Source organism: Haemaphysalis longicornis, unplaced genomic scaffold (assembly GCF_048455015.1).
Source record: "Haemaphysalis longicornis isolate Haplotype H1 unplaced genomic scaffold, Haemaphysalis longicornis Haplotype H1 scaffold_31, whole genome shotgun sequence".
NCBI lineage: Eukaryota > Metazoa > Arthropoda > Arachnida > Ixodida > Ixodidae > Haemaphysalis > Haemaphysalis longicornis.
In genome coordinates, this window is record NW_027526340.1 from 1,667,490 (window position 1) to 1,695,423 (window position 27,934).

Consider the following 27,934-nt stretch of genomic DNA (forward strand, 5'->3'; position numbering starts at 1 on the left):
GCCGGGAGGGTGGTTGGCAAAACATTCGGACCGGCGCGCGGCGCGTATGCAGTGAGGCTGCATTAGACGCGCGCAAAAGTGGAATTTTAAGTGCGATGCACTTCTTAAGCGACCCTGAACCTGCGTCCACCGGCGATGTCCGCATAGCATACCCACGTGGGGGATTGACCAGGAATCTCCTCGTCTTCCTTGGCAACGGGGGGAGATGGGCGCGCGCTGCCTGGCCGCTGACATGGCACATACCCACGTGGGGGATTGGCCAGGAATCGGGCGTGAGAAGGGCTAATGCACCCGCTTAAAGGAGTACTGACACGAAATTTCAAAGCTGAGATCCGCTCTAGCAATCAAGTACAACGACAACACAAATAGGTGTCTGTGAATAAATGCATCTTTCTTTCTTTGTAGTTGTGTGTGTGTGTGTGATCTCTCTTTCACGAACATTACCGAACCGCGCAAATTCAACTCGTGCATTCGCACTTTCACATTCTTCCCCTCGGGGAATTGCGGGGAATTTTTTGTTTACGTGTTGGCTTTTCTGATGCCGGTGGGCTGCTGTGCTCTCGGCTATCCAAATTTTGCGAGCAAAATCAGCGGCATCTGACTTTTCGGAGTCCCCAGAGGTAAATTCGGCGTGTATTGTGGATGCGCGCAATGTGCCGAAGAGGCTGGCAGCCAAAGCAGCGACATAGTCTGCTCTTACTCGTAGCAACATTTCGCATTCTCCAAAGCGCAGTCATACCGTCTACATTGGCAGTCCGCGCTGATTCGTGCAATGAAATGATACTGTTTATCAACCATCTGCTATCATGCAGCACCAGCAGAAATTTGCTCAAGTGAAATAGGGAAGGGGAGGAGGGGGCAGATGGAAATTTTCTTGCTGCGAAATATTGTCATGTTTTGAGGAGGTAGAGCACTGTATTAAAAACACAATGAATGCCTAACCTGCTTAGGCGACACGAAATAAATGTTTCAACGAGGGATCCGCGATAGCCGCCTGCCGCCTGATCGACAACAAGTTTGGTATTTTGTTATGGGGGGATCTGTTCAAGACGAACGAAATTCATTGCTTGTAAGTACAATAAATTTTTACCTTGATCAATTATATTCTGCCTTGAGGATGCCGGAAAACTGAGATGCTTGCCGTGCTCACATGTAGCATCGTGCCTTCGGGGCGAGGTGGGCCGCTCACGCGACTCGAAAAATCTGTTTGCCCTTAGCGAACAGACTCAGTGAATGTATTCAGTTGTTGCGGCCTCCCGACGCTGGCGTATGCAGCGGGCGTACATGGACACTAACTTTAACTATCATGAAATAATGACTACCGAAAATATTTCAGTGCACTGTCGCAAGATATACGCACTAACCATATGTGGCTGCTATGTTACTCTCACAATTACGATGAACCATTTCGATATTTCACTGGGGTAAAGGTAAGAAAACAATCGATCAATCTCGTAGAGAACGACATCATCGCGATATTTTTATTAGAATAATTTTTGCCTTTTGCTCTTCATATTTTTGTTTCGTTGCTGCTTATTTTACTATTTAATCCTTTCATGCTTTACCTTTCCTTTTTCCCCTCGACATGAAATCTTGTGTACGCCACTGTCTCCGGGCGACGCAAAGAGACCAAGAACAGGGAGCGTTTAGCTGCCTGAAGCACCGCGCTTAGCTTAAGCGGACGTCGAAAGCAACAATAAATTATCTTTCCTTGGTATGTGTCCGAACACAAAGAATCTTCAAAAACATTTTGAGATCCGTCGCAACAGCACCAACCTTCAGAATGACTCGTTTAGGCTGTTCTGCCGCGCACTGAGTATTCGAAAGCGTCTCCGTTCAGTTGACCGTACGGTAAACGAAAGTGTTGCGGAGGTTGTAGATGCGGAAAGCTACATGGAGGTGCGACGGCCATAGCTAGGATAGCTAGACCCCCCCCTGCAATGTGGGAAACCAGTGACGGCCCGAACCAACGGCACATCGTTCCTTTCGGGCGCCGCGCGGCCAGGCCGTGCCGTCGGCGCAGGCGCTTTCTGCCAACCGCCACTTCACTTCCCGGCCTCCAGCAGGCGCCACCCGTCGCGCACGTGCGCTTAGTGACGTCACGTTGTTTACATACAGGGAGAGGTCCATTCACAAAACAATTGATTGGAGAGGGGAAAGTGAAAGAAAATAGTTCTCGCTGCGTGACACCTGAACGTGACGGCATTCGAGTAGAACAGGTGCGCACCAGTCGATCAGAACTGTGTGCTGGCACGGGCAGACACAGTAACGAGATGACTACATATATGCACCTTTTAGAATTACCTGTGAGCTAGCGTTGCCCTTTTTCCGGATCGAGTCTTATACTCTTCATGATGACAACAGATGACAGAGTAGTCGCTAGGCTGAGGCAATGGTGTGTCAGGTGTGTCAACAATGGTACCCGTGAATTTTAGCGGTTTTTTTTTTCTTTTTCCTGGCGTCGCCTTCTGAACGCGAACGTGCTGTGTCCACAAAGAGGCTAGCGACGCTTAAAGGAGCCATGAAGAGAAAACACAAGTTTATTTCATTCGAAAGATTGCCTCGTTAGAACCACAACGACACCACTTATAACGCAAACTTCGCTCAAATAAGCTACATAATTAGGAAAAAAGGAAATGACCATGCGACCCACCAGCTCATTTTCCGCAACAGAACCTGTGATGTCACTTGGGAATGCTCTGCGATTGGCGGAGGCCGGCAAAAGCAAACGCATGTTAGGCAGGGCTTACAGTTTGCATAGCGAGCTAAATGCCCGTGAAACATACTGCACATTCTTTTTATGACAAAGAACGGTGGAGTAAACGGTTGAATGTCCGAACGAACACGCAAGCGTGTGCGCCAATGCTTACGAAACTAGCGCCGGCCGAGCTCGGCATCTCGCCGTCGCGCAGACGAATTTTCGGGTTCGAGGTTCTTCGGGGCCAACGAACCGTTCCAGCACGCACAGCCGCGACCTTGCTTCGTATCGTAATCCCTTCACAGGAGGTTGGCCGTCATATCGCCAACCAGCAAAGGTAAAAATAGAAACGAGGGGAGTAAGGAACAGCAAGCAGCGACGAGATAGTGACAGTCGTCGCAGTTTCAGAATGGTGTTGGCTTGCTGCTATTGTTAGAAGCTCGTTTACAGTTTACAACCACTGAAAACTTCAGTTTGTTCGAGTACTTTACAATGAAATTTCGTTGCTACGTTTTGAAATGCCCATGTAGTACGCGCAAATCGTCGAGGGAGTGCGACATCCCCGCCGGTAAGGAGATCTGCTTTCATGTGCTGCCCAACGACGAACCTCGGCGAAGCAAGTGGCTACGTTTTGTGAACTTTGCAAACGGAGGAGAAAGAGAGCTAAAGGAAGTGCGAGTGTGCTCGCTTCATTTCCGAGGAAGTGATTACGGCAGGGACCCTTACGTTAGCTCACACCTGGGACATGCTGGCGCTCGTCGCCGACTTCGTCAAATCGCTCTCCGTAAACACCGCGCATTGACGCTCGTATCTTTCTGGTCGAAGCAGAGAGCTCGCGCGAACGGCTTTCCATACACGACACCGGCCAACTGGCATAAGTGATACTGCTACTGAAATTGAACTATTATTAACCGTAATCAAAATACGGCACATACGTACCAGTCTATATTCGTCCGTCGCGACGGGGCTGACGAGGCAGCGGTGCCGACGGCTGGGCGTTCGTCTGTTGTGGCTATCGCGGAATGGTCGCTTTCCCGTCCACCGCGTATCCCACAACTCTTGCCGCTCGTGCACTTAAAGCATTGAGCGTTTTAGTGGTGTGAGGTTGTTAAATGCAAGCCCGAGCTCCTCGGCGAGAGTTTTGTTCTCCGGATCAGGCGATTCCATGACTAGGGCTGCGGGTGCACTAGGTTTTACTAGTATTTTTAAAATGGCCGCCGTCTCGATCGACTCCCGCGTGTGGGTGCTATATGGAGTCGACATACTAAGTATCTGTTTCATGGACCGGCTCTATGACGCCATTGTACACGTCACGGAATGTTCAATTTTAGCGGGAGATTTAAAATTTTGGCTTAAATTGCCTTATTTCTCAGTGAATAAAGCATCATTTGCTTCCGGGAAAGCGCTTGGGGTACTATGAAACACCTAATCTTTCGAATAAAACAAACTTTTGTTTTCTCTTCATGGCTCCTTTAAGTGGTCGCGACATGCGCGTGACACATAGCGCGTGTGCCGTTAGTTTAGGACGTCATGTTATCAGCAGCTCTTTTGGTGGAGTGCTTTTAACGTGTTTACCGTCTCGTGACATGGACCTGCGCAAGCGCCAGTAGAAGGCCGTCTTCGGAGTCGCCGTAACAGCCCGATATAATTGTTTAAAATACCGGAACTTTGATTATGGTCACGTTTAAGACAACACCTGAAACCAACCGCGGTAACTCAGTGGCTAAGGCGATGTGCTGCTGAGCCCAAGGACGTGGGTTCGATCCCCTCCGCGATGGCTGCTTTTCAGGTGAAGGCGAAAAGCGGAAACGCCGATGTGTCGAGATCTAGGCTCACGTTAAAAAAATTGGGCCCATCTCGCCGCGAGGGGGACTCGAGTAAGTGCGTCGCATAGGGGGTGGGTGTATTGCGTTAACGTTTAGTGTTTGGGGAGTTGGTGGTAGTGAATGCGTTGTATCAGCAGCTTCTTGACGTAGTTTGAATGAGTCAAGGATATAAGGCGCGTTCGTAGCCTCCCATTCTGTGTCGGCTTTGTGGCGCAGTGGGTTGAGCACCATGTACATTGCGTTCCGCCCGCAGGGTCGAGGGATCGAAACCAGGCGCCGGATAGTATTTTTTTTATATAGTGTAGGGGGAGGGGTATATAAGGCGCGTTCGTAGCCTCCCATTCTGTGTCGGCTTTGTGGCGCAGTGGGTAGAGCACCATGTACATTGCGTTCCGCCCGCAGGGTCGAGGGATCGAAACCTGGCGCCGGATAGTATTTTTTTTATATATAGTGTAGGGGGAGGGGTGCGGACTACGACTACGGACGTCAACGCGGGTGACATCGTTAGTTACTGAAATGCTTTGCATTTAAAAGACAGTCAACCGATTTTTTTTAGTATACGTGCTCTATCCCAAATGAAAGCGCATCGCTTAAAACACCTTTAACCGAAACGGTTTTTCCGGTAGGGCCCTACAACATTTCAAAGCGGAATTTTGATATCTACAGCCTTACGCATGCTGCCAAAACGAATGCTGGCAACATTGACAGTGAAGCCGTGCAGCAACATATTTTTAACTATACGAGAGATTAAAATAGGTACTTAAAAACTTGTCCGCAGTTAAACAATAATAGAACGCAGTCTTTACCATTCCTTTATGTGGTTTTTGTATCGGGCATTGGAAGCGACAGCTGTTTGTATACGTACTGTAGTGTCTCCCCTAGTCACTACGTGGCGCCACCTTTCAGATTTCAGAAAGTTTAGCGCAAAATTCAAATAATTTCCGGGTCATTGTGATTATCCCACTATATAAAACGCAGTACCTTTCAAATAAGCTAGAGGACATCCTTTGTAGAAACAGCTGCCATCTGTCCCTTTAAAGGGACACTGAATTCAAAATACAGGGTGCTCTAGATTGATAGATTAGCTCACTGAGAACACGAATATACCATTCTTATGCATATATTTCTTTGAAAAAAAAAATTTAGTGCCCTTCCACTCTGTGAAGAAGGATGGCCAGAAAAGCTGCGCTGCCGAGCCTCAACGTGAGCTTTGACTGGGTCGTAGTCCAAGGGGTGCACGAAGCAAAACACGTTTGCTTGTAGTTTGCGATTGAGCATACTTTCTGGCTAATTAACTGAATGAACTTTTGACGAACTAGAGTTTTGTTCCGGTGGACAAACATGGGGCTGTCCGTTTCCCTCCCGTAAAATCCCATATGTATCGACAGCGGACGAGAATACCACAATATTTACAACTTCACTGTGAACCATGAAACTTTGAAAACTATATAAAACCCGGTGCTGTGTTATATAACATGTTTCGGAATAGTTTATATAATGGTCATATAATTTGTTTCGGTATAGTTTCAATAAAACAAGCGTTAGAGCCACTTTCTGTAATGTTATTCCCTCCGAAGATTGACGTGATTCGCTGTGCAACACTCGATGTGGGAAAGCCATCTACAAAGATCAAGCTCACAACCATCCCCTTATAGTCTGCTTTACCTCCTAACACAAATGAATTGCTGGGAAGACATTTTAGGGCGCAACCCTTTGACGCCCGTCTCTGGGCTGAGCCGCGTCGGCGTCGTCGTGACCGAGCAAACGATGGGAAGGCCGACGAGTGAAAGAAAGCAAAGGAGGAGAATGTCGCAAAATTGGGAGGGGAGGGCGGTTCGCCGTGGCGGCGCGACCCAGCGCTCTCGGAAAGTGTGCGGTGGGGGAAGGGAATGGGCAGTATGCTGTGCCCGCACGAGGCGCTCCACGCTTGGCGAAAACGTGAGGGGGGCGTTCGCGCGACAATGGTGTGCGTATGTTCAGATTACCGACGTAACAGCCATATCGTGCGCTATGGACGTAAAAGAACGGCGTTTCACGCAGTTCAGTTGGCCGAGACGTCAAATGACGTCATTATTTAAAGATATTACGACAGTTGCGACAGCAGTCTGACCCGGCCTAAGACGCAGTTCGCGGTCCCTTCTTGAGACGCACTTTGCGCCGCCGCCTCCGCAGAGGCTCACCGTCGAGAGAACCCACGAGTGCTGCCCCAGCGCACTGCAGCCATCAGGAGTGAGTGCTGAACTGCGAGTGACGCAACCGGTCGTGCGCATCTGCAGAGGCTGTTGTGGAACGCGCACATGCGCTCTCAGCCAGTTCTTACTGAGCAATGAGCGACGCAACTGGTGGAACTGAGTCATCTGCCGTTTATGCTAAACGAGCTGCCCGAATAGCTGCGCCCAAATATCGCATTAAGGACTATCGTAATCGCCAGCCAATTTTCAAAAGGAAATATAGGCCGTCTCGTATTAAAATATGAAGGCCCTAGGACCGTTTTAATTTTGTACGATTTTTTCCGCAGTTTTACGATCCCGGGGATTTCGGTTGGCTCCGCAACGTGGCGCTACGCTCGTTAGCGATTCTTGTCTACATCGCTCTGTTACCGGAGACGATCTGCTGGATCCTAGCCAAAAACAGCTTTGCTGTAATAAGGTAGAGAATAGCGAAAACGGGAAGGCAGGTTCCGCCGCCACTGGCTCTACCTCCGGAAGTGGTTAAAACGTCTGGCGTGCGCGAAGTCTTACCTGGCGGCCGCTGGATGGCGCTACTCATCCATACTTCGGGCGGCGTTACCACTTTTCGAGGAAGCGTGCGAGCTACGCACGAGCGGTTGGTTCGACGCCAACATTCGTGGGGCCTCGAAAGGACAATATGCTTTTCTTCAACAGAGCGTCACGGGTTCCATGAGAGAACATTTTGGTTAGTGGTACGGAGCTGCAAAGGACGCGGGAGTTCGGGAAAGCGACTGATTTGGCCGTAACTGACCAGTGGGAGCGTTGTATTCGCTTGCTTCTATGCCAGTACAGTAGAACCTCCTTATAAGAAGTGGTATCGGGACAGCAAATTAGTTTATTACCGATATTTTTAAAAAAAGTAGAGGTAAAAATCGGCTATAACAGACCGACAATTTGGGTCGCGCAAAAATACTTGATACAAGAATGAATTTCTTGGGGCTTCGAATCCACTGTACACAAGGTAACTCTTACCTTTCTCCTTGTTGCATTTCGAGCTCAATGAACGGGAACAAGAGTACGTGAAATTGCGAAACAGAGTTCACTTGACAAAACAGGACTGCGTCTTTATTTATTTGAAGGGTGTGATCTTCGTCTGGTGGATACTTGCAGCACTGAGCAGGGTGAAGTTTTCCAGTGTCCACGAAAAGGGCCTTTATACTTCTGCAACTTGGGACTACGGGGTCTTTTTCCAGTTAGCTTCTCAACCTCCTGGTCAAATATTTCTTCGTTATATCTGATATCGCGCGGATCTCATGGTTTCAGTTTCGTTACGAAAGAATGAGTGTCATTGAAGTAAAGCGTGACCTACCAAAGTCTGTATTTAGTTCGCTATAGCCGGTAATTCTCTATATCAGTGTTCGTTATAACGAGGTTCAACAGTATACATCACCGCTGCTTGAAGCAAACAGCGGTTGCAGTCGCTGTTGGCGTTACGTTTGATCGATGTTTGATTAGCGATTTCTGGGCAGTCAAGGCATCTTTCGTCACCTAACCGACGCTTAAATGGCTATGGGCTTCTTGCTGCAGCTTGCCTTCAGAGTCCCTTTAAAGATCGCCACCCCGCCACTGCCTCATTGCCGAGGAGTAGCTTCGGCGCGTAAAACCCCAGAATTCGAAGACAATACCCAATTTTTTTAATAAGGTAGGCTCAGCTGCTGTGCTCTTTAGCGGACTACAGAAAGTCTGTAAAATAACCTATAGGCAGCGTGGCATATAAAGAAACGTCCGCTGCCTTGTGATTACGAATGATGGACGTTACGGAACAGTATCAGCGTGCCCCGAATAGAGCTCTTTATGTAAAGTCTGCTAATCGGCTTTTTCGTCAAATCGTATTTACCGTTCTGGCCCGCTAGCCTCTAGCTTAACCCATCCAGAAATATGGCCCTTGTCTTGCTGACGTTCTTTAAAAAACAACAAAAAACGTCCGCTTCCATTTAAAAACTCAGATTGTATGTAGCGCGGGCTACGTAACGAGTTTGTTAGCGCAACGAAGCTGTTTCATAACGCCTCCAGTCCTATATGACTTTCTCTCGAGTGAAGCCAGAGTGAACTAGACGTAGCGAAGCTATCGCTTCGTAGGTGTTTTTTCCCGATGTCAGGTGCCCCACATTTGAAAGATTGCATCCGTGCCGAAGCACTTTGTACTCCGGCGTGGGCATTGAAAAACTACGGTGCGTTGGACTGTGTTGCTGCTCGGGCGCGTGCGCCCTTGTGGCCTGTAGATGTAGTTTTGGTCGACTCCCGAGACGTCGTGACCAGTCGGCGAGCGGTAAGGCGTGCCCCCGCCGCAGGCGTCGTGAGTGTGGAGGAAAAACATCCAGGTAGCGTAAAGGACTTTGGCAAAAGGACCATTCACTGGAACGATATTGCGCTGAGAGAGAGGGAGAGAGGGCATGCTGTTCAAAAGAAAAGCACTGAAGGACTCTGGCGCGGCCTTAACTCTGGTATTAGTAAGTCCTTGTCGTCTAGGGCCTTTAGGTAGGAGAGGGTTTCAAATCCTTGCAAGTAGATATTTCGTGTATTCTTCAGAAGAAAATTTTGTACCTTTGGTGTAAGCAGTTTCGGTGTTAGTTTTTTCTATCGCTACCTCTGAGTAAATGGCGATGTCACTGCCACTAATTTGTCGCCACTTGTGTTGCGAAGCGACGAGGACCAGCTTTCTTGCCTGTTTATTTGAGTCTTGAGTATTTGGTTGCTGTTTTTCTGTCGAGGCGTCACGTGTGTATAGTATACTGCTTCTATACAGTTCATAGTTAAGTCGTAGAACCGAGCTGTTTGCCGCGGTCGGTAGACGTGGTTCAATGGCTCCGTTGCAAAGTGATCCTGCGCTGAACGCGGGTTCGATTCCCGCCGGGTGCGTGTTTGGCGAGAAATAACAACACTATGTGACAGGATTCCGGGTTACAGAAGTGGAAACAAACGTGCGCTGCGTTTTATTCGTGCATTTGACCAGCAACCGAAGATGCTGCTGTACTGCGGTTGTCTCTAGTATTCCTGGAATTTGTGAAACTCATTGCCTACGCTAAATGAACAAGGTAGTTCCTTATTTAGCCGTTATGTTAAGTTCCTACATCCATCGCTTCGTTAAACTGCGAGCAAGCTGGTCTACCGTTCAAGTCGTTGTGTAGCCAATTTCAGTTTCGGGTCCTGCGGGCACGGTGTCTTCACGACCGCCAGACGATTGTCTAAAGCTCGGTTGTACGCTCGGCCACGTCGCCGCTCCATTGCGTGCGGACCCGTGAAGAGCGAGAATTTGGCGGCTATCCACGCAAAAGAAGAGAACGTCTGGCGGCTGGGGAGAGGTGACGCGACCGAGCGCGGCGGTTCAAAGTCCCGCGCTGACCCGGCTGACGGACGGCTGAGCTGCTCGCGGATGGATGGACGTACGGACGGCGCTGTCTGCTGCTGGCAGTGGTGGCCCGGATTGTACGCCGCGGCTCTCAAGGCAAAGCGAAGAGTCTTTGGGAGGAAAAACAAAAAGCGAAGAAAATGGGAGCAACAAGACATGGCATAACGGGCAACACTCGGCTGTCGCCAGACGAGCTGGACGAAGACAGGCGAGGAGCGAAAACTGCTCCGGGTAAAGCCAGGTACGCATGAGTCACTCGTGCTGGCTGGATGGGTGGCGAGGGCGCCAGGTATCGTAACAATGGGGAAAGAGCCGTCCAGAAAGGGTGTCGGCCGGACCGGTGCTCGGTCTGTCGTGCGCGGCGAAGTCGTCGGCGTGCTTTCTTTCCTCCTCGTCGCGGTGGCCGCGTTCCGTGCGCCACGTCGAGTGGACCGGCGGCCACTGCGGAGAGCACCGGTCGACGTCGACGAGCAGCGCCAGCCCCGTACGGTAGCGCGCGTCGGAGCATCCTCCCGGCGGGTGTCTCGCATGGCGCGCGCCGCTGCCGTCACGTACGAGGAAGATTCGTACCTGCCCGACTGTAAAGACGGCGAGGAAGAGTCGCCCGCCTACGACTCCGGCCAGGACCTCGGCCAGGTGGGCGCCACCGACCCGACGCTCGACGACGAAGGCCGCAGTCTGCTCCGGCTGGCGGCCGGCGAGGAGATCGAGGAGCTGCACCACGGTGAGGGCCCCCTCTGCTGCTGCGCGTCTGACGTCGAAGGCGATGACGGTGCGCGGCCAGCTGTTCCGTGAAGTGCCGGCGCATCGACGACGACAGCAGCAGCCGCGCGGTGCTGCCGGTCGAACGTGCGCGCCTTGTCATCGGTCGCCACGAGTGCGTTGCGCTCCTCGCCGTCGCGGTACCGGAGCTGCCGTTGCGCAGTTGCTCGTGCATCCGCGGTATCGGTTGTATTATCTGAGGCTGATTCCACGCTGCTTTTTTCGGACTGTGTGCACGCGGTGAGTTGGCTGAAGCAGTAGAAAGGTTGAATGGACTTACCAGACGGACGGGAACAAGTGTCGCTCCTGGACTGCAGGTGTACTTGCAGCTGCACGAGGTGTGAGCTGTCGGGCAAAGTTTTTACGTGTAGTCCCACGTTGGTTGGCTTTGAGACCGTGGTAATATAAAAAATTATGAATCTTAAAATTCCAATGAAGTCTTTGCACTGCTATAATTTTTTGCTAAAATCTGCACTTGTGTTGGATCCACAGAAAAACTGAAATGTACAAGTTGTATTACAAATAGGGGGCCCTCGCTGTGTGCACTTGCGTATGCTTTTAACACATAGAAAGTCTTAAAAAGTGTCCTAAATTTAGACTTCAGCATGCCATCAAATTTCGACTAATCCTAGTGAAGGAATTTTTGATTAGATAAACACATGGCATATGTGCCCAGCTAATTTGCAACAGGCTTTAAGCCTCTAAAGGTTTATCAGTTGAGTTTATGCTTTCTTCTTTATGCTGGGTGCCCTCACTTTTTTAACTTGTTAGACAACTTGAGCGGTGTTAGGGTTCAATTTGCTGTGTTCTCAATGTACGGTGTGTTTTGGAACTAATGCAGTTGTCTGGAAAACTGTAGCACAGCACTTTCTGTGCTGGTGCCTTTTACAATATGCTTCTGGTGGCTATAAAACTTGCAGCTAGAACTCGGGCGGCACTGTATAAAATCTCTTGGAGTAAAGGTTAACATTCTAAAAAGAAACACTTATATTGACACGATTATGAGTAGAAATGGTTAATAAGCATGGATCTACCGTGAAGCAAAGCAAAGGGGCTCATGCTAGTGTTTAGCAGTGTTTGTGAGCTTGCTTTCCAGTCTGCTTTCTGTCAGCCTCGAAAGGCGAGCAGTCATTGTGTGCCGAGACACCTGTGAGAGACATGACACACACGTGCTTGACACTTCACTAGCTGCTTGTTGATTCGGTGACGCTTGTTGGATGGCTGCCAAGTTCAAGACTGGTGGTCGAAGCCAAACTTAGCAATTGTCTGTCTTCTATGCTCGGCTACAGCACTCGAACATTGTTCTTGATGCTCTACCGGCAGTGCTTGTTCCCTGATCGAGCGTGCGGATACTTCCTAGGCCTGTGTGGTTTTTCTTCTTCTCGCGGTTCACTTTGTGAGACAAAAGGAGTGCCTCTTGAGTGCTCTGTTTTTCCAATCTCATTGACAGAGAACTTCTTCGACGCGACTTCGGATGTGAAAGCGAGTGACGCTACGCCAGACAGCGGAGTACACGACCTATCAGGGATGGACCCAGAGGAGAAAGCGCGCCAGGAGGCTGCGTTAAGGGACGAGCTTACACAGGTGAGCGCAGTGTTTTGGGCATTTTAATGATCTGCTCTTCTCACGCTATGCCATTGGCTCTTTCTGCAATAAGTGCTTAACTGCGTTGGTGGATCTTCTGTTACGGAGGGAACTTGGAGAATGTGGTATAAACTGAAAGTGGCGATTTTTGAAAAATGTCATCACTGGGTTTGTGTTCAATCTCATTGTAGAAATATCCTGATGAGCGAGTTATTCAAATATATTTAGACAGAAATACCAGCTGTATTTTTTTTTGTCTGCGGTATGGCCTTGGTCAAAGTGGAAAAACTTCATTTGTAAAAAAAAGTCGCAGGCCATAAGTTAAACAATTTATTCATGGGGATTGTAGTTTTCATAGTATGTTTGTTGCAACGTTGTTCTTGGGTTCCTACTCCCCTGGCAGGTAGGGATGGGTGTATTGAGGGCATAGTAAAATACCAGTGACGAATCCTGTCACTATCCTGTGTCTACTGCTTCCCTGTGCTGTATAGCTGAGCTGATCTCTTGTAATTCCTGGAGCAAGCTGGCCATGATATAACACGGTAATGAGCGTATTGCTACCATATGTTCATTAGTTTCATGTAGTATTGAAGGCCAGCATTAGTTTCTGCTGCGAGAACACAGCCCTGTGCTATCCTAGAAAGTCGGCATCGGGGAAAAGTGTGCCTTTTGCTTGGTGTCTGTTGCCAGCAGCACGTGAAAATTTTCTTGCTCCTTATTTTAAGTGAAGCAACAAAGCCGTTTGACAGCAAAACAACCTTACAATGTGCCAGAACAGAACTAATACAATGGACAGACAGCACAAATTAACGGAATGCGAAAATAAGTAACAAGAAAGTTACTATCTAAGCACTGGCTGTTTGTGCAGCCTAACATGAATTGCTTGGAAGTTGTTGGCCTTACCATCTATTGCTCATCTGCATCAGAAGTTTTTGTCTTCTTAAATTCATTGCGATTTACTGTCTGCCAAGACCTCCTTTTCAAGGATTTCCTGCGGAGTAAAATTGTTGTACACAGTTGTTTCGAGGGTAGCGTTAGACTCGTGTCAGCATTTGCGATTGATAGTTTTGGGACTGGCAGTTCGTTCGAACATTGGCTTGTGGTTTTGTTCTTGATTTCGAGCCACAACAAGGGTTGTAAGGAAGGAAACGGGAGGGAAGTGTGAGGGATCTTATGTTAAAAAGCCTGCTTGCTACTTGTTGACCATTATGTTTATGGCAGGCAGCATATTATTTAGGTATCTAAAATCTGGGCCGACGGTCATTACATGAAAAGGAAAAGGTTGGTTATGAAATGATGGCTGTGCTGTAGTGGCAGAAATTTATTATCCCTTCCTAAAGAAAGTTGAGAGAGGCGCAAAAGCTGAAAGTGGGTCCAATCAATCGTCAAAGCTTCGAAGACTCAAATCGGTAACAAAGAACGAACCAATGCAACGATTTTTTGCGCAACTATCTAAATGTATACTGATACATGCTTTAAGACTATTCTACTCCTCCTGCATGATTGGTGCGTGTAGTCTTATCTAGAACCGTTCCTTTTTCACGATTTTCAAGTAACCCTTTTGACACAATGGAAGCTTGGTGTCGCGCACGCGCCATGTGTCCAAAAGATCTCATCAGAGCTTTTCAGTCAATCAACCAGTCTATGGGGAAATGCATTAGTTTTTTGACAGAACACCATCAGTTACCCTGTCAAATGAATATGTCTATCATTACTAATATCACAGCAATTTTGCTAGATGATGAGCGGAAAAAATGTCCTTGATACGAGACAGTGACTCAATTGGCTTAGATGCGTCGTCTGCAAAAGGGCAGCTGTGTTACCATGACCTTTTCAATGCACAGCAAAACTTGCTTTGCTGCTTATGCCCAAATGGTCAAATTTTGATATATTTTTTTTAGTGAAGATATTGGTCAAATTTTATTTCAAAAATCACATTCAGGAAGGCAGATGACATATCAGGTGGGTAGTCTTTTTTTTTTTTTTTACATTGTGAGGGCCAAGATCCACAGATTTCCTACATTGCAGTCGTACTGACGTACCTGGGTACTCTTTGACTGTGCTTGCTTCTCTGCCTCGTGCCGATCATGGCAGAATTTATTGATGTAACAATGTTTGTGTTGTGTACTGGGTGTGTGTTCTGATGATTGCACGCCTATAGACCTACTTCATCACTGTGCTGCCTCACAATTTCATGTGATTTTTATTCTTTTTTTTAACTTATCCTTTTCATGTTCTAAAACTGATTCAGTTGCTCACATCCATGTTTTTGTATGAACAAAAGTCCCACTTGTTTTCTGTGTATTCCAAACGTCTTTATTGACGTAAATGTAAAAATTTTTAAATGGGATTGGCAGTATGTTGACACGAATAAGATATAAATAAGGTGACACTGGTAGCGAAGTTGGAAAAGCAGTGACAGCTGCAGAAGTGTGGGGCCCCTGACTTGAGCATTGGTAACAACGGCCTTCGAAATAAGTGCAGCAAGAACACTGCCGGCATTTTGGTGGCCAATGCCCAGTACTTTGTCCTTCGTTGAAATCTGTAAAAGCAGGCCTGCAGACATCCACATTAACTTTTCGCTTCTGGACTCCCTAGCATTGCCCATGGGTGCTTATTCTTTGCTTCCACTATACCAATCATTTTTTTTTAGCCGGCGATCCTATCATTCCATTTAAGCGTGTTTTTAGATATTCATCAGGTATGAAATTCTTACCGCACCTAATTGCAGCCAGGCCCTTTACACCAGCTATACAGTAAAAGCTCGTTTTTTCGAAATCAGTTAATTCGAACTTGCAGGTAATTCAAACTGGCACCCTGTTCCCGGAACAGCCCTGAATATTTCAGTGTGGGAAAACTCCCGATAATTCGAACCCTTCGGTATCCAGAACGGTTAATTCAAACTGGGCTCCCCTGGTTTCGATCACTGCTCGCAAAAGAAGTCTGCCCAGAGTGGTTCAAACAAAAGATCCAAACAAAACCAAATTTACTAGATGTGCAAAACAACGAAACAGAAAACCAACAGTGTAGTGTGTGCGCTATGCTGCTGCAATGGCTTATTTTGCTCCTGCAGCCGGCACCAGTGTTCTGGTGCATGCCGTTGCAGGTTTTCTCTGAACATTTACGAAATCACCTTCCACAAATGTGCAGTAGCGCCTAATTTGCGATAATGAGTCCAGAGGTGGTTTCTTTGTGTTCTGCCCGCACAGTGTGGCTCGATGTCCATTCATTCCAGCACTCGCCCGCTAATTCGAACAATTTTAAGTTCCCCTTTGAGTTCTAGCTTACGAACTTTTACTGTATTATTTTTCTTTTACTCCGTTTCACATCCATTTTAACTGTCCCATTTTGGATATACTTCCCGTGACTTTTAGTGGGAGCTTTTGTTTAGCGCTCTTTGTTCTTACTCTGCCTTGTGCCAGTAAACACAACCAGTCATCGTCATCTTTGCTTCCTAGCTGTGGTGACGATGCGCTGCTTGCCCTTGCCCACTTTCCCTCCCAGGTGGAGGAGGAGATCCAGTCGCTGAGGACTGTGCTGGCCACCAAGCTTGCCCGGTCCCAGGAGCTCAAGCGCCAGCTGGGCATCACCGTCTGGAAGGAGCTCAAGGACGACATGGAGCAGGGCATCAAAAACATCCAGGACACGGCTGCGTAAGGACGCTTTCCTTCCTTCCTTCGTTCCTTGGAGGCATGCTCTGAGGGGGACCTTGCGGGGAACTCGCATGTCGAGGCTAAAGGCTCCACCAGTCGTTCATAATGGCACGCCCTAAGTTCCTACATTGCAGACTTCGTCCCTTGAAGCTTGGCTGAATAAGAGCATGCTTTCAGGCTGGGGATCACAGATGCCATTAACTCTGCTCGTGGGATGTACAGACACATTCTGGCGATGAAATGGCTGTGCTGCGCAAAAGCTTGGTGTGCAGGGTTGGCCCAGTGGGAAAAGTGAAAAAATGCGCTGTCAGTGCACACTGCTTTATGTTAATCGATTCATAATCGGCCGAAAAATTCTGTAATTTAGGTCTTGAGGTGTCGCCTGATCAATGTTTTAGGTGACATTTTATCTAACGGAATTGCTAATTATACACGTCTGGGAATTCTGATGAACTCCCCCATTAGGCACAGCTGTTTGTTAAACTATGATTAATTCTTGACACGAGCATTAGTGATAACAGGTCACTTACTTATTTGGCAGTGGTTATACAACATGTTTGTTTTTTTAAAAAGATCCTTGCTTTTCATTTTTTGTATCTACAGAAAAATTGCAGTGTCATTTGTGAACCCCAAGTGCTTCTTTGCTTTTTGTTGGTTGTTTTTGTCCAGGAGGTATTAATTTACCCTGCTCTGGTTTGTTTGTAGTATTGGGTATCCTGGAAGTATAGAAGCTATTTTTACCAATTAGTAAATGTGCACAATATGCTTGCTTTGCACATTAGTTTTGTGTCAAGTAAATTCTAATTTGAACTAACAGCGCAAGGATGCGGACGAAAGAATGGAAAAAACGGAAAAAAAGACAGTACAAGTGCCGTACAAGACAGAGCGCATTTACCTTTCCACGCCAGCTATTTCCTTTATTTCTTGCTTGTTATCTGCATGTTCTAGCATTAGTAGTGAGCGATAGCTTATCAGCTTCAATTTAAATTTATTTTGAAGTTTTCGTTTTGAGAAATGTTGAAATGCCCAATTGCATAATGTGCTAAGTGTGTCAGTTTGTAATCACTCTCCTGCAAAAAACCAAAGTCAGCATTATTTTTGGATTCGTAAGCATCTGCAAATGCGATCATGTTACAGTAGCCGACCGATTTTTCGGACCTGGAGGGGAACGCAAAATAGTCTGAATAAAAGAGCTGTCTGGAAAATCCGCGAGTCATTACTGCTATGGGACAACTGGCTGTTCCTTGGGAAATCCAGCAAGTCTGAATTTTCAGTCCGAAAAAACGGTTGGCTACTGTATATGTCAACATTCATTTAGAACCAACACAAGATATCAAGAAACACTTCACTTCATTTTTGCTCACTCAATCATTTGTTTTTTGCAAGTGCACATCATCAAGCAATCCCAAGTTCCCGTAGTTTTTCCTCCCTATTTGCAATAAAACTCTAAATTCGCCTTGTTTAAAAACAAGACTTGGCTGCCTTGGCTGCATGGTTCATCAGAGGGTGGCCTTGAGAGAAATGTGTGGCTCTCTCTTCCTGGCTCAGGTATAAGGATGTCAGTGGGAAATTGGTCGAATGGAACGCTGCTCTCACAAGTGCTCCCATGTGAGTCTTCCTTGCCCCCCCTGCGTCACCATCGGCTGCTTCGCACAATTGCTGCTGCCCACAGTAACAACTGTTGTACTGTGTCTTCCCTCCGTCATGTCGTCATGTGGCACCTATACCTATCTGTGGGCCGTCTTCTTCTCTGTTGGGGGCCTCTGCGTCTCCGTGCACTGGCTGATGCCATAGCAGGCTCTGAACAGTTTGCCTTGCCTGGTGCCAGTCGCATTGCAATGGCAGGGTTGAGAATGCTCTCACAGGCGTGCGAGTTCCGTCGCATTGCTCCTAATGTGGGCTGACCTAAAGTAGCGACCAAGTTGCTTACGGCACGGTGCAGCTTTATGATCTAAATTGCCGTTCGAGAGCAGAACTTCACGCGCGGGTGAATTGTGGCTTGCGAAAGTATTCTCCCCTGCAGTGTTTCCTCGAGCTCTGTGCTGTACTTGTTTAGGGGGTTTGTCCTCTGCTGTGTGGCTTCTGTTAATAACACTCGCTGTGCTACCCAGCGTACCCTGTTCCTCGTTTGTCTAATTTAATCTTCTGTGGGAGGTTGACTTTGGTTTGAACACTACTGGGTTGGAGGGATCCTGTGGCAAAGTGTGGCTCACTGATCCCGTTCTCTCTCTCTCTCCCTCTCTTTTTGCATTTTGGTGCTCAGTCAAAACTTCCCAGGCATCTTTAACTCTACCACGTACGTGGACTGTGCTTGCTTTGCTCGCTTGCTTTGTGCTCTTAGTGTTTGGTGCGATTGAGGTGTGTGTCTGACAAAGCTCTAATGAGGGTATCACAGAAGCGACCTTTTCTCGATTGTATCCTTGTACCTAGTGCAACTGCAACAGGCCACGAAGACAAAATGCAAGTTTGGTGTATTAAAAGGGCTGCTTTGTTGTAACGATACCATTCTTATTGAACTCTTTTGAAGCAGTGACGGCTACGCAGTCACTTTCTGGCGACTTCTCTACGATGTCACAGAATCACGTTTGTGCGATCGGCAGCCAACGACCTAAGCCACCGCCAGGAAACATGACTTATACTCCTGTAACATGGCAAATCTAATGTCATTCAAAGTGAATGACAGCTGTTAATGAGATTCAGTTTGGCTGTGTGGGTCTACGCGGTGAAACAAATGTCATTTGATAGTGATTGCGATGACGATTAGTGAGCTCGCAAAACCACAAAATTATATTTCAAGTGCATCTAGAATGTTTTCATAGATACAATCTTTTTAAAAGACAACAAAGGGTTATTTTTTAAAATAAAAAAAAATTAGAAAATCACCAGGTTAGGTGACATCAGTAGACATTGCAAGCTGAGACAAGTCCACAAAAAATCCGTATTAGGGTAGCATGCGCACTGGATCATGTTTTCTTTTTTGTTAGTACTTGTTTATCTTTCTTTATTTGAAAAACAACATAAAGGGGAAAAATATAAATTTACTAACAGTTTTTAGAAACAGTCTTTGGGTTGTTTAGAAACTGTCTTCTCCAGTGATGCGCCACTGCTGTCGAGGCCGTTCTGTCGAGGCCATTAGGCTGCTCAATGAGCTCCCGAACCTCAGTTAGCGATGAATGTCATTCGCCTCAAATGTCATTTCGTATTCTCGTGTAGCACTGAAATAATGATGTTTAGGGCGAATGACATTAGCTCTAAATGACATTACATCTGCCGTGTGACAGGGGTATTAGTGATTGTAGTGGGGCCTCTAGCTTCATTTGATCGTTTCACTTCAATGGGACTATGTACAGTCTACACACTGATGACTATGCTTTTAGTGCTGTTATATATTACATCATTCCGGCCCGTAATACATCACTTTAGCTGGAAATTTGGAAATTTTATAACTTTTTTATTGTTCGGTTAATAAAAATCTTTTGTGGCTGTAATGGAGCCGATAGAGTTGCCGAAGGCTAGCATTTTCAAATTGAACAGTTGTATTTTGTCTTCATGGCCTCTTTAACAAGTGGAGTGTAGATATTTGTAGCCCCAATGTTGGCGGCCACTCTTGGCACTCCATAAGATCTCATCACATCGTCATGCTTGACATACTCAATTACATAGCTTCTCACTAACTGCACATTGAATTAAGTGTTAGAGTATAGTATCAGTATGTGGGCGTCAGGGTTGGATGTGCTGCTGCGTGAATTCGGCCGCTGTCTAGAGCATGGTCAGCGGCAGCCACGTTCGAATTCTTGAGTGTTATGGCCCATTAAAATACAGCATTTACCAGAGCACGGCATGAGTTCAAATTGAGCGGGTTCAAATCAACCAGATTCACATGTACTTTCTTTTTCCCCTGGTTGTTCAGATACTTTACCTTCTTTCATGTGACTCAGCTCTTTCAGCGAGGTCAAAACAGTTGGGGTCCAAGCTCAGAATAGTCTTTTGCTGTCAACCACCAATTTTTTGAACCTGATAATACTGGGAAACATGTCTGATTAAGTAACCCAAAAAAAGTTTAGCAAGGAAAGAGTCTCGCTTAACTTTTAGTTGGTACCCTCGAAACTATGAAATTGTGCAAATGTGTGGTGAATATGTGACCCATTGCTGGCTATTTCAGGAAGGTGCAGATGTCCATTCTGCACCGTTTTTTGTCAGACAGGCAGGAACAAACTATAAAATGGGCCTGCACTAAAATTGGCACAGCCACTGGCATCACGAGCCAGGAGAGGTGGTTGATTGGGGTGACCGACTCGTAGCTTTTTGTTTTTGTAGTAATCACCACAATCGAAAGTGTTTAAAAATGCATTTTTGTGCAAAAATCACCTTGCTGGGCTAATTATGATGTATTTGAATCTGATCTGGCAAATCAAGTCTTGCTCCTGTACATTCGTTCAGGGAAGCAGCATTAATGTGTTCTATTGAGCGCTGCATGAGTAATCTCGCACACATCAATACAGCACTGTTACTTTCTCTTGCGGGTCATGTTTTTATTGTGAGTCTGAGTAGCTGTAGTTCCTAACTTGCATGCTTGGGTCCGTTTGGGATAGGCGCTGCATTTTTTTATTTGCTGAACTGGTGGATTGTGTTTTTGTCGATTGTTTGCGCACACTTTGCAGGAATGCGCAGGGGATTTCAGGCAGCTTATATTTGCCCCTGCATTCGGAAAAATTTGAGCCTTCGGGCACCCATTTGCAAGGGTGGGAAAAGGATGTGAGCATAAGGAACGGCCGCCATGCATTTCGGAAGCTTTCCTTATCGGAATTTCGAGGCTCTTATCAGAGACCTTTTTTAGGGCAAATTATGCACTTGCAAACAAGGCTTAGCTTACACCTCGTGCACAAACACGGAGGGACACGCCTATGGTGGTAGTTTTTCATAGTGTTCAGGTTTCCTGGCCAGGCCGCCTAGAGCTAGAGGATGTTACGCCTAGCAACATGACAGATGTTTGATGCCTGCTTTCACTAGTGGCACAAATAAAGATTCCCCGTGCAGTTCTTCCCTGTATTGATATCCCCTTTCCTGTAGGTGTAACTTTATTTTTGCGAAGGGTTTCATTCTGGCAAGCGGTGTCCACAGGCATTACCGCGCTGCCATCATGTTGCATCATAATTGAAACATACAGCAAAGCTGCGTGATGTCTTCATGACCTCTTCAAAACACAAGTGTTTCCGGTGATTGTTTTGCATGCAGCATGCGAAATGGGGCTCCCTGTGCATGTTAGGGTGTATTCTCAGAACTGTGTTAATACACCATGCCTCTAATGAAAGATACTGCATAACTGAATATGAAATAGCGCAGGAGAAGCCCCTAATTATTTTTCTCTCTCGTTCTCGTGCTCAGATACCAGAAGACTAGCTCCACGTTGAAGAATGCCGGGGAGAAGACCACCACTGCCCTGGGAACCCTGGGCGCCAGTGTGTCCAAGAAGCTGGGGGAGATGAAGTAATGCACTCCTTTCTCACTCTTCCGTGCTGCCTGCCTGCTTGTCCCAGTTCTTGTGTTTGTGTGGGGGGTTCTTTTTCCCACTTACTGGCACTGAATGTTCTGAGCTGCCACTTTTAATAAAGGTTAGGAGGTCACATTCTTCAGGTGCGGCACAAATTTTCCTATTTTCACACGAAGTCCTTAGCTTCAGTGTTGTTCGTGAAGTGTTGGGGTAGGGTTGTGAATGCCTTTTGAATGATAGTCTTAAGGGGTTTTGGAACACCTTTTGCACGTAGCAAAAGGAAATAGCACAGTTGTTGGGCTACGTGAGCAGTGGCATCTGTGGCAGGCTCAGGGGGTTCTCTTCAAAATTCAGTTCTTTCCTTTGGTTTTGAATTGGCACCATCACTCTTCGCATTACTCGCCATGGAGCAGAGGTTCTTTTGAGGCCATTTGAATGTCTTATTAAACAGTGCAAACCAACGCATTTTGTGATCACGGATTCTTCGTCGCTTTTAAACTACTGTTCTGGATGAGGACACACGAACATCGCCTTGCGGTTAGTGGCTGCAAAGCCAACAAAGAGAATTTTGTCGTCGTGTCCCACCAGGCAGTGAGTTGTGGCATGTACGGCTGGAGTGAATTGGACTCTCATCTTTGGAATAGCGAAAATGTGTCTACGTTTATACACTACACTTTGCTACGAATGCCTGAATTATGGAGGGGATTCAATCTGTTGAACTTGCTAGCAAAACATTTTTGTAGCCAAATGCAGTTCCAACACCCCGCACAACAGAGGTTTTACGTCCGCACATCACCCAGCATATTTATACAAGAACTTTATGGTGCATGCAGCAGATGTCACTGCCACAATGTGCTTCAGACTTACAAGTGGTAAGGAGCCCACACATCGAGGCATCCTAGAAGATCAAGGGTTTAAACCTAAAGTTGTTTGCTGGCGTGTGCATGGACAGGTTGATCGCCATCCCAGTCCAGTGCTGCACTATTTGCCACCGTTAGGAGAGAATATGTGGAGTGCAAATATACAATAACTTCATTACTACAAAATGCATTTACAAAATGCTTGGGAGTCGATTGCTTAGAACCTCACGTGCTGCATAATCTTGGCGAAGGATGCATCTGAACCACTTAATTAAAAGGTTTTTAATTATTGTAATCAGAAGCAGCCGGCTGGTTCTTTAACGTTAGTCTTTCTGGCAAAAGATAGGAGAGAATGAGCAATTCACACTGGTGTTCAGAAGGCAACCCTCACACCATACCTTTAAATGTATATAAACAAAGCCTGAGACAGTCATACAGCTATTTCATACGGCTGATTCCTACTGTTGCCTGCAAGTGGCTGTATCAGCATGTTGTCCAAAAGGGAGGCATTGACTGGAGGGGGAAAAAATTGCTTTTGGGTTTGTTTTTAATGGAGCAGTGGTATTTAGATTTCTACGAGTTTTGTGTTATGTTGAATACAGTGTACGTGATACTTGTTCGGAGGTTTGGAGTCGGTTTATAGCTAGCTGCATCGTCAGTCATACGAAACACTCTACTCTGTCGAGAACACTAACAGGCATTCTTGCCACAGCTCATAGTGCACTTTGCTGTAACCAAGTGAAGGTTGTGGAGACCAGCTTTAGGAGCAAGACAGCCAGATAATCAAGGTGTTCAGTGCAAGTACTGCCATAGATCAGGCGTCACTGCATGGTGGCTTCTAGTGCAGGAAGCAGAACAGTGCTGTCGCACGAGGACATCGCCTCCCTGTGTCTGCATCATTTTTGTCCCTCTCCTTGTTTCGTTAGCGTCGATCGTGTTGCTGTTGTGGCAGTGTGTGTCACCCTCTTTTCGTCGACCCTGTGGTTAAATGTTTCGCCAGGGCAACAATCATGCTGGTCACCAACCCCACCAACAGCTTTCATTTGGTAATAAGTGCAGTTTCCCAATACTGGTAAACATTTGCGAAGGGTTGTTGAGTTTGTGAAAAGCAAAGAAAAATAGCCTGCACTGAGGTTACTGGCCAGAACTCTTAGACAGGAAACCAGCCACGAAGTGGCATCGAAATCCAACGTTTTGGCAGTAGTGGTAAGTCGTCAATGCTTAGTGTCATCTCGGTACATTTACAACTCTTTAAGTAGAGGCCGGACGACTCGTTTTTGGGACAATAGCAAATGTCTCCCAACCACTGCTGCTATCCCTGAACATTCAGTGGTTCCTTTAGCAGTAGAGTTCTAGCATTCCGTCTGCTCCATGTCTTCCGTGCTTACGGTGCTTACCAGGACCCGATCTGGGCATTTGCACATTCATTCTGGTAGGGTGGATAAGTTCCACAGGCTGGCCCTCGCCATGCCCGTGCGTGCAAGCGTAGTCGTGTCCTGGTCAACACAGTAAGCAGAGAAGACACAGAGCATGCGGAATACGAAAGTTCTCTAATGTTGAGTACTGTTTTCAGTTTTTGGAAGACCAACTACAGGAGAATCTTGATTATTTAAATTCCCTGGGAGCATGCAAAATATTCGTCTCGTCCCAAATTGGTGTGATCCTAAATAAGCCAATTTGAACATGTGAGCGAGCAGAAATTTCAGTATCTAGCTGCAACTGTTTCGGTTGAAGAGGTCCGTAATGTGTCCCTTTTTTGCTCTTAGTGTCACTACAAAACCTTGTTTGCAATGCATAAAAACCGTGCAACAACTTATCACTCGCGCAACCAGCACTTGCAGTGTAGTGCGGTACATCACAGCATTGGGGCCGTCCGCTATCGAAGACGGTTTTCACACCGGTTGTCTCCACCGTCGCTGTCAGATTCAAGGGAATTTGCTTCTACTGTCTTCAGGGGTCCTGAACTTGACGGCCGCAACGTTGTCGTTTGCTGACGTGTTGTAGTCTTCACTACCTTCACATTTAAACTGAAGTGCTGGGCATTCCTCAAGACGTCCCACTTCCCAGCCATGTTGGACAGGGCTACACCTAGCTCTTTTGCCAGGTTGACGCATTTCTTTGGGTTTTTGCTCACCTTTTTTCTGAGGATTCCCATCTTCTTAAATGAAGGGGCCTTTTGTTTTTGTGATGTGCCAGCAGAGAACGCTTCAGTCTTGCGTGCGCACTCGACTTGAGTCTGTCAAGCTTAAACAGTCTTTGTCACAGTTGGCTTGTCGGGAGCGATCCAGCCACCCTATCGCTCGGCCAGCAGGAACTGAAGGTCAAGGGCGGCAGAAATATAGAGGAGGGTCAACCAGGTCATAAAGTGGGCTTGCTCCCCTTCAAGCCCAGTTGAAATATGTTAACGCAACAATAATGGGGTGGTTAGACAAAGCCTGTTCACGCATAAGTGCGTACCATAAAATTCTGAAGAAGCGCTTACCTGTGCAAGGGTCCCCTCTAAATCCTCTGCTAATTTCAAATTTTCGCGCCATTCTGGGAAATTGCTCCCAGGCAACACGGGTATGCCACGGCTAGTCTATAATCCAATTCAATCCAGCCATGGTTAGCTGCCCAATAGCCCGATCTCTACATGCCATTTCTTGTTTTTCTCTTGGCGGTGTCGGTGTCTTTTCGTGGCAGCATGTGTTCGAATTAGTTGCTGAGGCCTGTAGCTGTACCTGAGTACTGTGGCACAGTCTGTCAGTGGCTGTGGCATAACCAGTGCACTGAATGGCGGAGGAAGGCGACTTGCATTGTTTACTGGCAGATGTTGGAGCCAGGGCACCAGGAGACCGGGGCGAACTTCAAGTGGCATTCTGGGGACTTTTCTTTGGGTCTGACTCAGAGGAGTCTTTTGATGGTTTCGAAGGCAGTGACCAGCCTTCTTTGGCAAAATCTTAGGGGCATGTGTATTGTTTTTCTTTTTCTTTTTCCCTGGCGGGAGATCTTTGTCGCCGCCGTCTTGAATTTCAGTCTCTGGGATAGCGCCCCCCTCCCCATTTTGCCGGTGCCCTTGACTACAGGGGGGCGCTTGCTCGGAATTTTATGGTGTACCATAAAGTGTTTCATTGTATAATTCAGAGCTGTGCTGAAAAGCGTATTTGACTTCTTTGAGGGCCACTGTTCCTACTGTGTTAGTTGCCCTGAACCACTCCAGCCTGTTCCCACTCTGGAACACAGCATCCAACCACCGTAGTCATACTTGGAATCTACAGACTTGGACAAGTAGCATTTGGGAGCAGGCTCATGTAGAACACGCACAATCTAGTGGATCTGCACTGGCAATAAAACGCGTGGACACAAAATTTCGGGGGTAAGATTAAGGGGGAATTGGTGCAGAATTGGAGTGGTTGTAAGACTGGGAGAGCAAGACAGGCCTTTGTCCTGCAGCAGACATCATCGGGCTGGTGGTGATGGTGTTGGGTATCGTACAGCATCAGGGCTGTTAGGCAGTCTCACCCCTCACAATTTCAGACAAGCGATTCTCTAGTGTGTATGCCAGGTGAACACCGTCGCTCCCTTGACCACGAGGTTGAAAAGAATGAGAGGACGCAGAATTTTTAAAGGAGACTGTCCTTGACTGCGGAGCATTTGTGAGCTTTTTCTAATGAGGTCCTCTTAGTGGAAGGTTAACTGAAGTTTAAGGACTGTTGCATGCAAATATTGGGGCGTTTTGGAAGTCTGTGAAGCCAGGGCAGGGGTGGGGCATTGTTGCTGCAAGGCTGCGGTACAGAGTAGAAATCAGAGAGGCCACCAGGGTTGGGACCTGCAGAGGACACATGTTATGGAGCATGCTGTATGTGGCAGCAATTGTAGAGAAATGAAAATCTGAATGTTGTATGAGCAACAAAATAGGTTTCTTTAGAATGATGTATGAAGGTTAATGGGCTGCACTGAATTTACCAGAAAGGAGACAATTTAATTGCAACTGTGTACTCTAGTTTACTTCTACATTCGACCCTTGCGGTGCTACAAAATCTCAAGTTACTTCAATGCGGCATAACGAAAGAACGTAAATGTGTTTATTGCTAGGAATAGGCTATAGGGTTCCTTTGTGTCTTGGTCTTGAAATATTACTGCCATGCCACGAGAGCACCAATATCCTTTGTTTCAGCATTGCATTGAAGTGAAGGGCTCCATGAATGGAAGAAGCATTACATAGTAAAACTTGTGATGAAATTAACACAGTTAATGACGTTGCAAATAATGAAGGGTGAGATTGAATGCTGGCATAACACTTGCTGCAGCAGCAGTTGCTTATTAACCCTGAAAATGCCATAAGCATGAAAAGGGGTTGTTGCAGTCTCATACATTTTTTTTTATAACTCGATTTATGACGTTGCAAATGGTGAAGGGTGAAATTATATTGTCTGAGGTTGCCTAAGCATTTTGCCAAAACAAAGATAAGAAACCATTAAAGTGTAAATGCAACAGATGTATGTGGAAATTTTTGCTCAGCACTTGTTTTTAGAACAGAAAAATCGGATCTACTTTCGTGGCAGTGGGTGGATTCTTGCTAGTACGTTTCGACCAAGTTGAATGAGGAGTGAAATTAACAGAGGTCGATAATAAACTGGATTTTATTGCAGTAGGTATTTGTAAAATGTCTCCTACGATCTGAGCATTAACAAGCTGATGTTACCGTGATTATAGCACATTAAACGGGAGAAGTTGGTGTCTGCTCTTTCCGTGCAAATTTGCTGCCTTGCTTTCATTATGTACAGTTTAAGATGTTGCCCGTAAGTATATTATGTAGAATGTTGCCTCTTTTAAAATGTCTCGGTTGCAGTGAAGTGCAATTTCGTGACATTTTCCCCAACGAATCGCGGAGTAATTTTGTGCGGTGCTTTCTTATCCTCGCAGAAATTCCACTGCGTTCAAGTCAGTCGAGGAGAAAGTTGGATCGGTCTACACCAACGTGAAGGTAGGTGCAAATCCGGCGCCAAGGTCGCACTGCGCTGTGTAACGCTTGTGCCTGTGCCCTGCGTTTTTTTCCCAGCTAGGTGTAATGCTGCTCTTGTGCTTTCTTTCCTTGCAGGAGTCGATCTCTTGAGCCAAAGCATGTAGCTTGTTTTCGTAGGAAGCTCGGGGCCCACCGTTCTTGAAGTCTAGCTGTCGCCCATTCAGTAGCTTAAAAGCGCCTGCAGCCCGCTGCTTGTGTGTGTACTTATGATTTGGCAGTGTTTAGTCCACCTGAGTTCCTACAAAACATTCGCAGACCTTGTACCGTGGCTGAATGACTTCGCAGGCGTGGCAGCCACGCGTTTTGTATTTTGCCGAGGCTGAGATCACGTTTTTTTTTTCTGTGTCTGCTGCCCGGTTTACTTCCCTCGTCTCTTCTTTTTCTTTTTGCTTTGTTAATAAAGCCTTCACCCGTGTTTTGCTTGTCCTGTGTTTGAAAATCCTTCTGAGTTGTGCATGTGCCTAGGGCTCAGCTG

General features: G+C 46.8%; 1 protein-coding gene across 6 annotated transcripts in view; it reads left to right on the forward strand.

The window, feature by feature from the left end:
• Positions 1-27,934, forward strand: part of LOC144177808 (uncharacterized) — a 40,116-nt gene that overhangs the window by 5,389 nt on the left and 6,793 nt on the right. Inside the window, exons 1-7 of one of the 6 annotated variants that reach the window (XM_077705388.1) lie at positions 10,498-10,828; positions 12,317-12,450; positions 15,955-16,103; positions 17,652-17,711; positions 21,489-21,590; positions 27,360-27,420; positions 27,535-27,875. In XM_077705388.1, coding sequence (XP_077561514.1) covers positions 10,633-10,828; positions 12,317-12,450; positions 15,955-16,103; positions 17,652-17,711; positions 21,489-21,590; positions 27,360-27,420; positions 27,535-27,549 — 717 coding nt within the window. In that variant the 5' untranslated portion in view covers positions 10,498-10,632 and the 3' untranslated portion in view covers positions 27,550-27,875. Of the gene's footprint in view, positions 1-10,487; positions 10,829-12,316; positions 12,451-15,954; positions 16,104-17,651; positions 17,712-18,366; positions 18,400-21,488; positions 21,591-27,359; positions 27,421-27,534; positions 27,876-27,934 lie in introns of those variants that run through there. The other 5 variants (XM_077705386.1, XM_077705385.1, XM_077705389.1 and 2 more) reach the window with 5 other exon arrangements.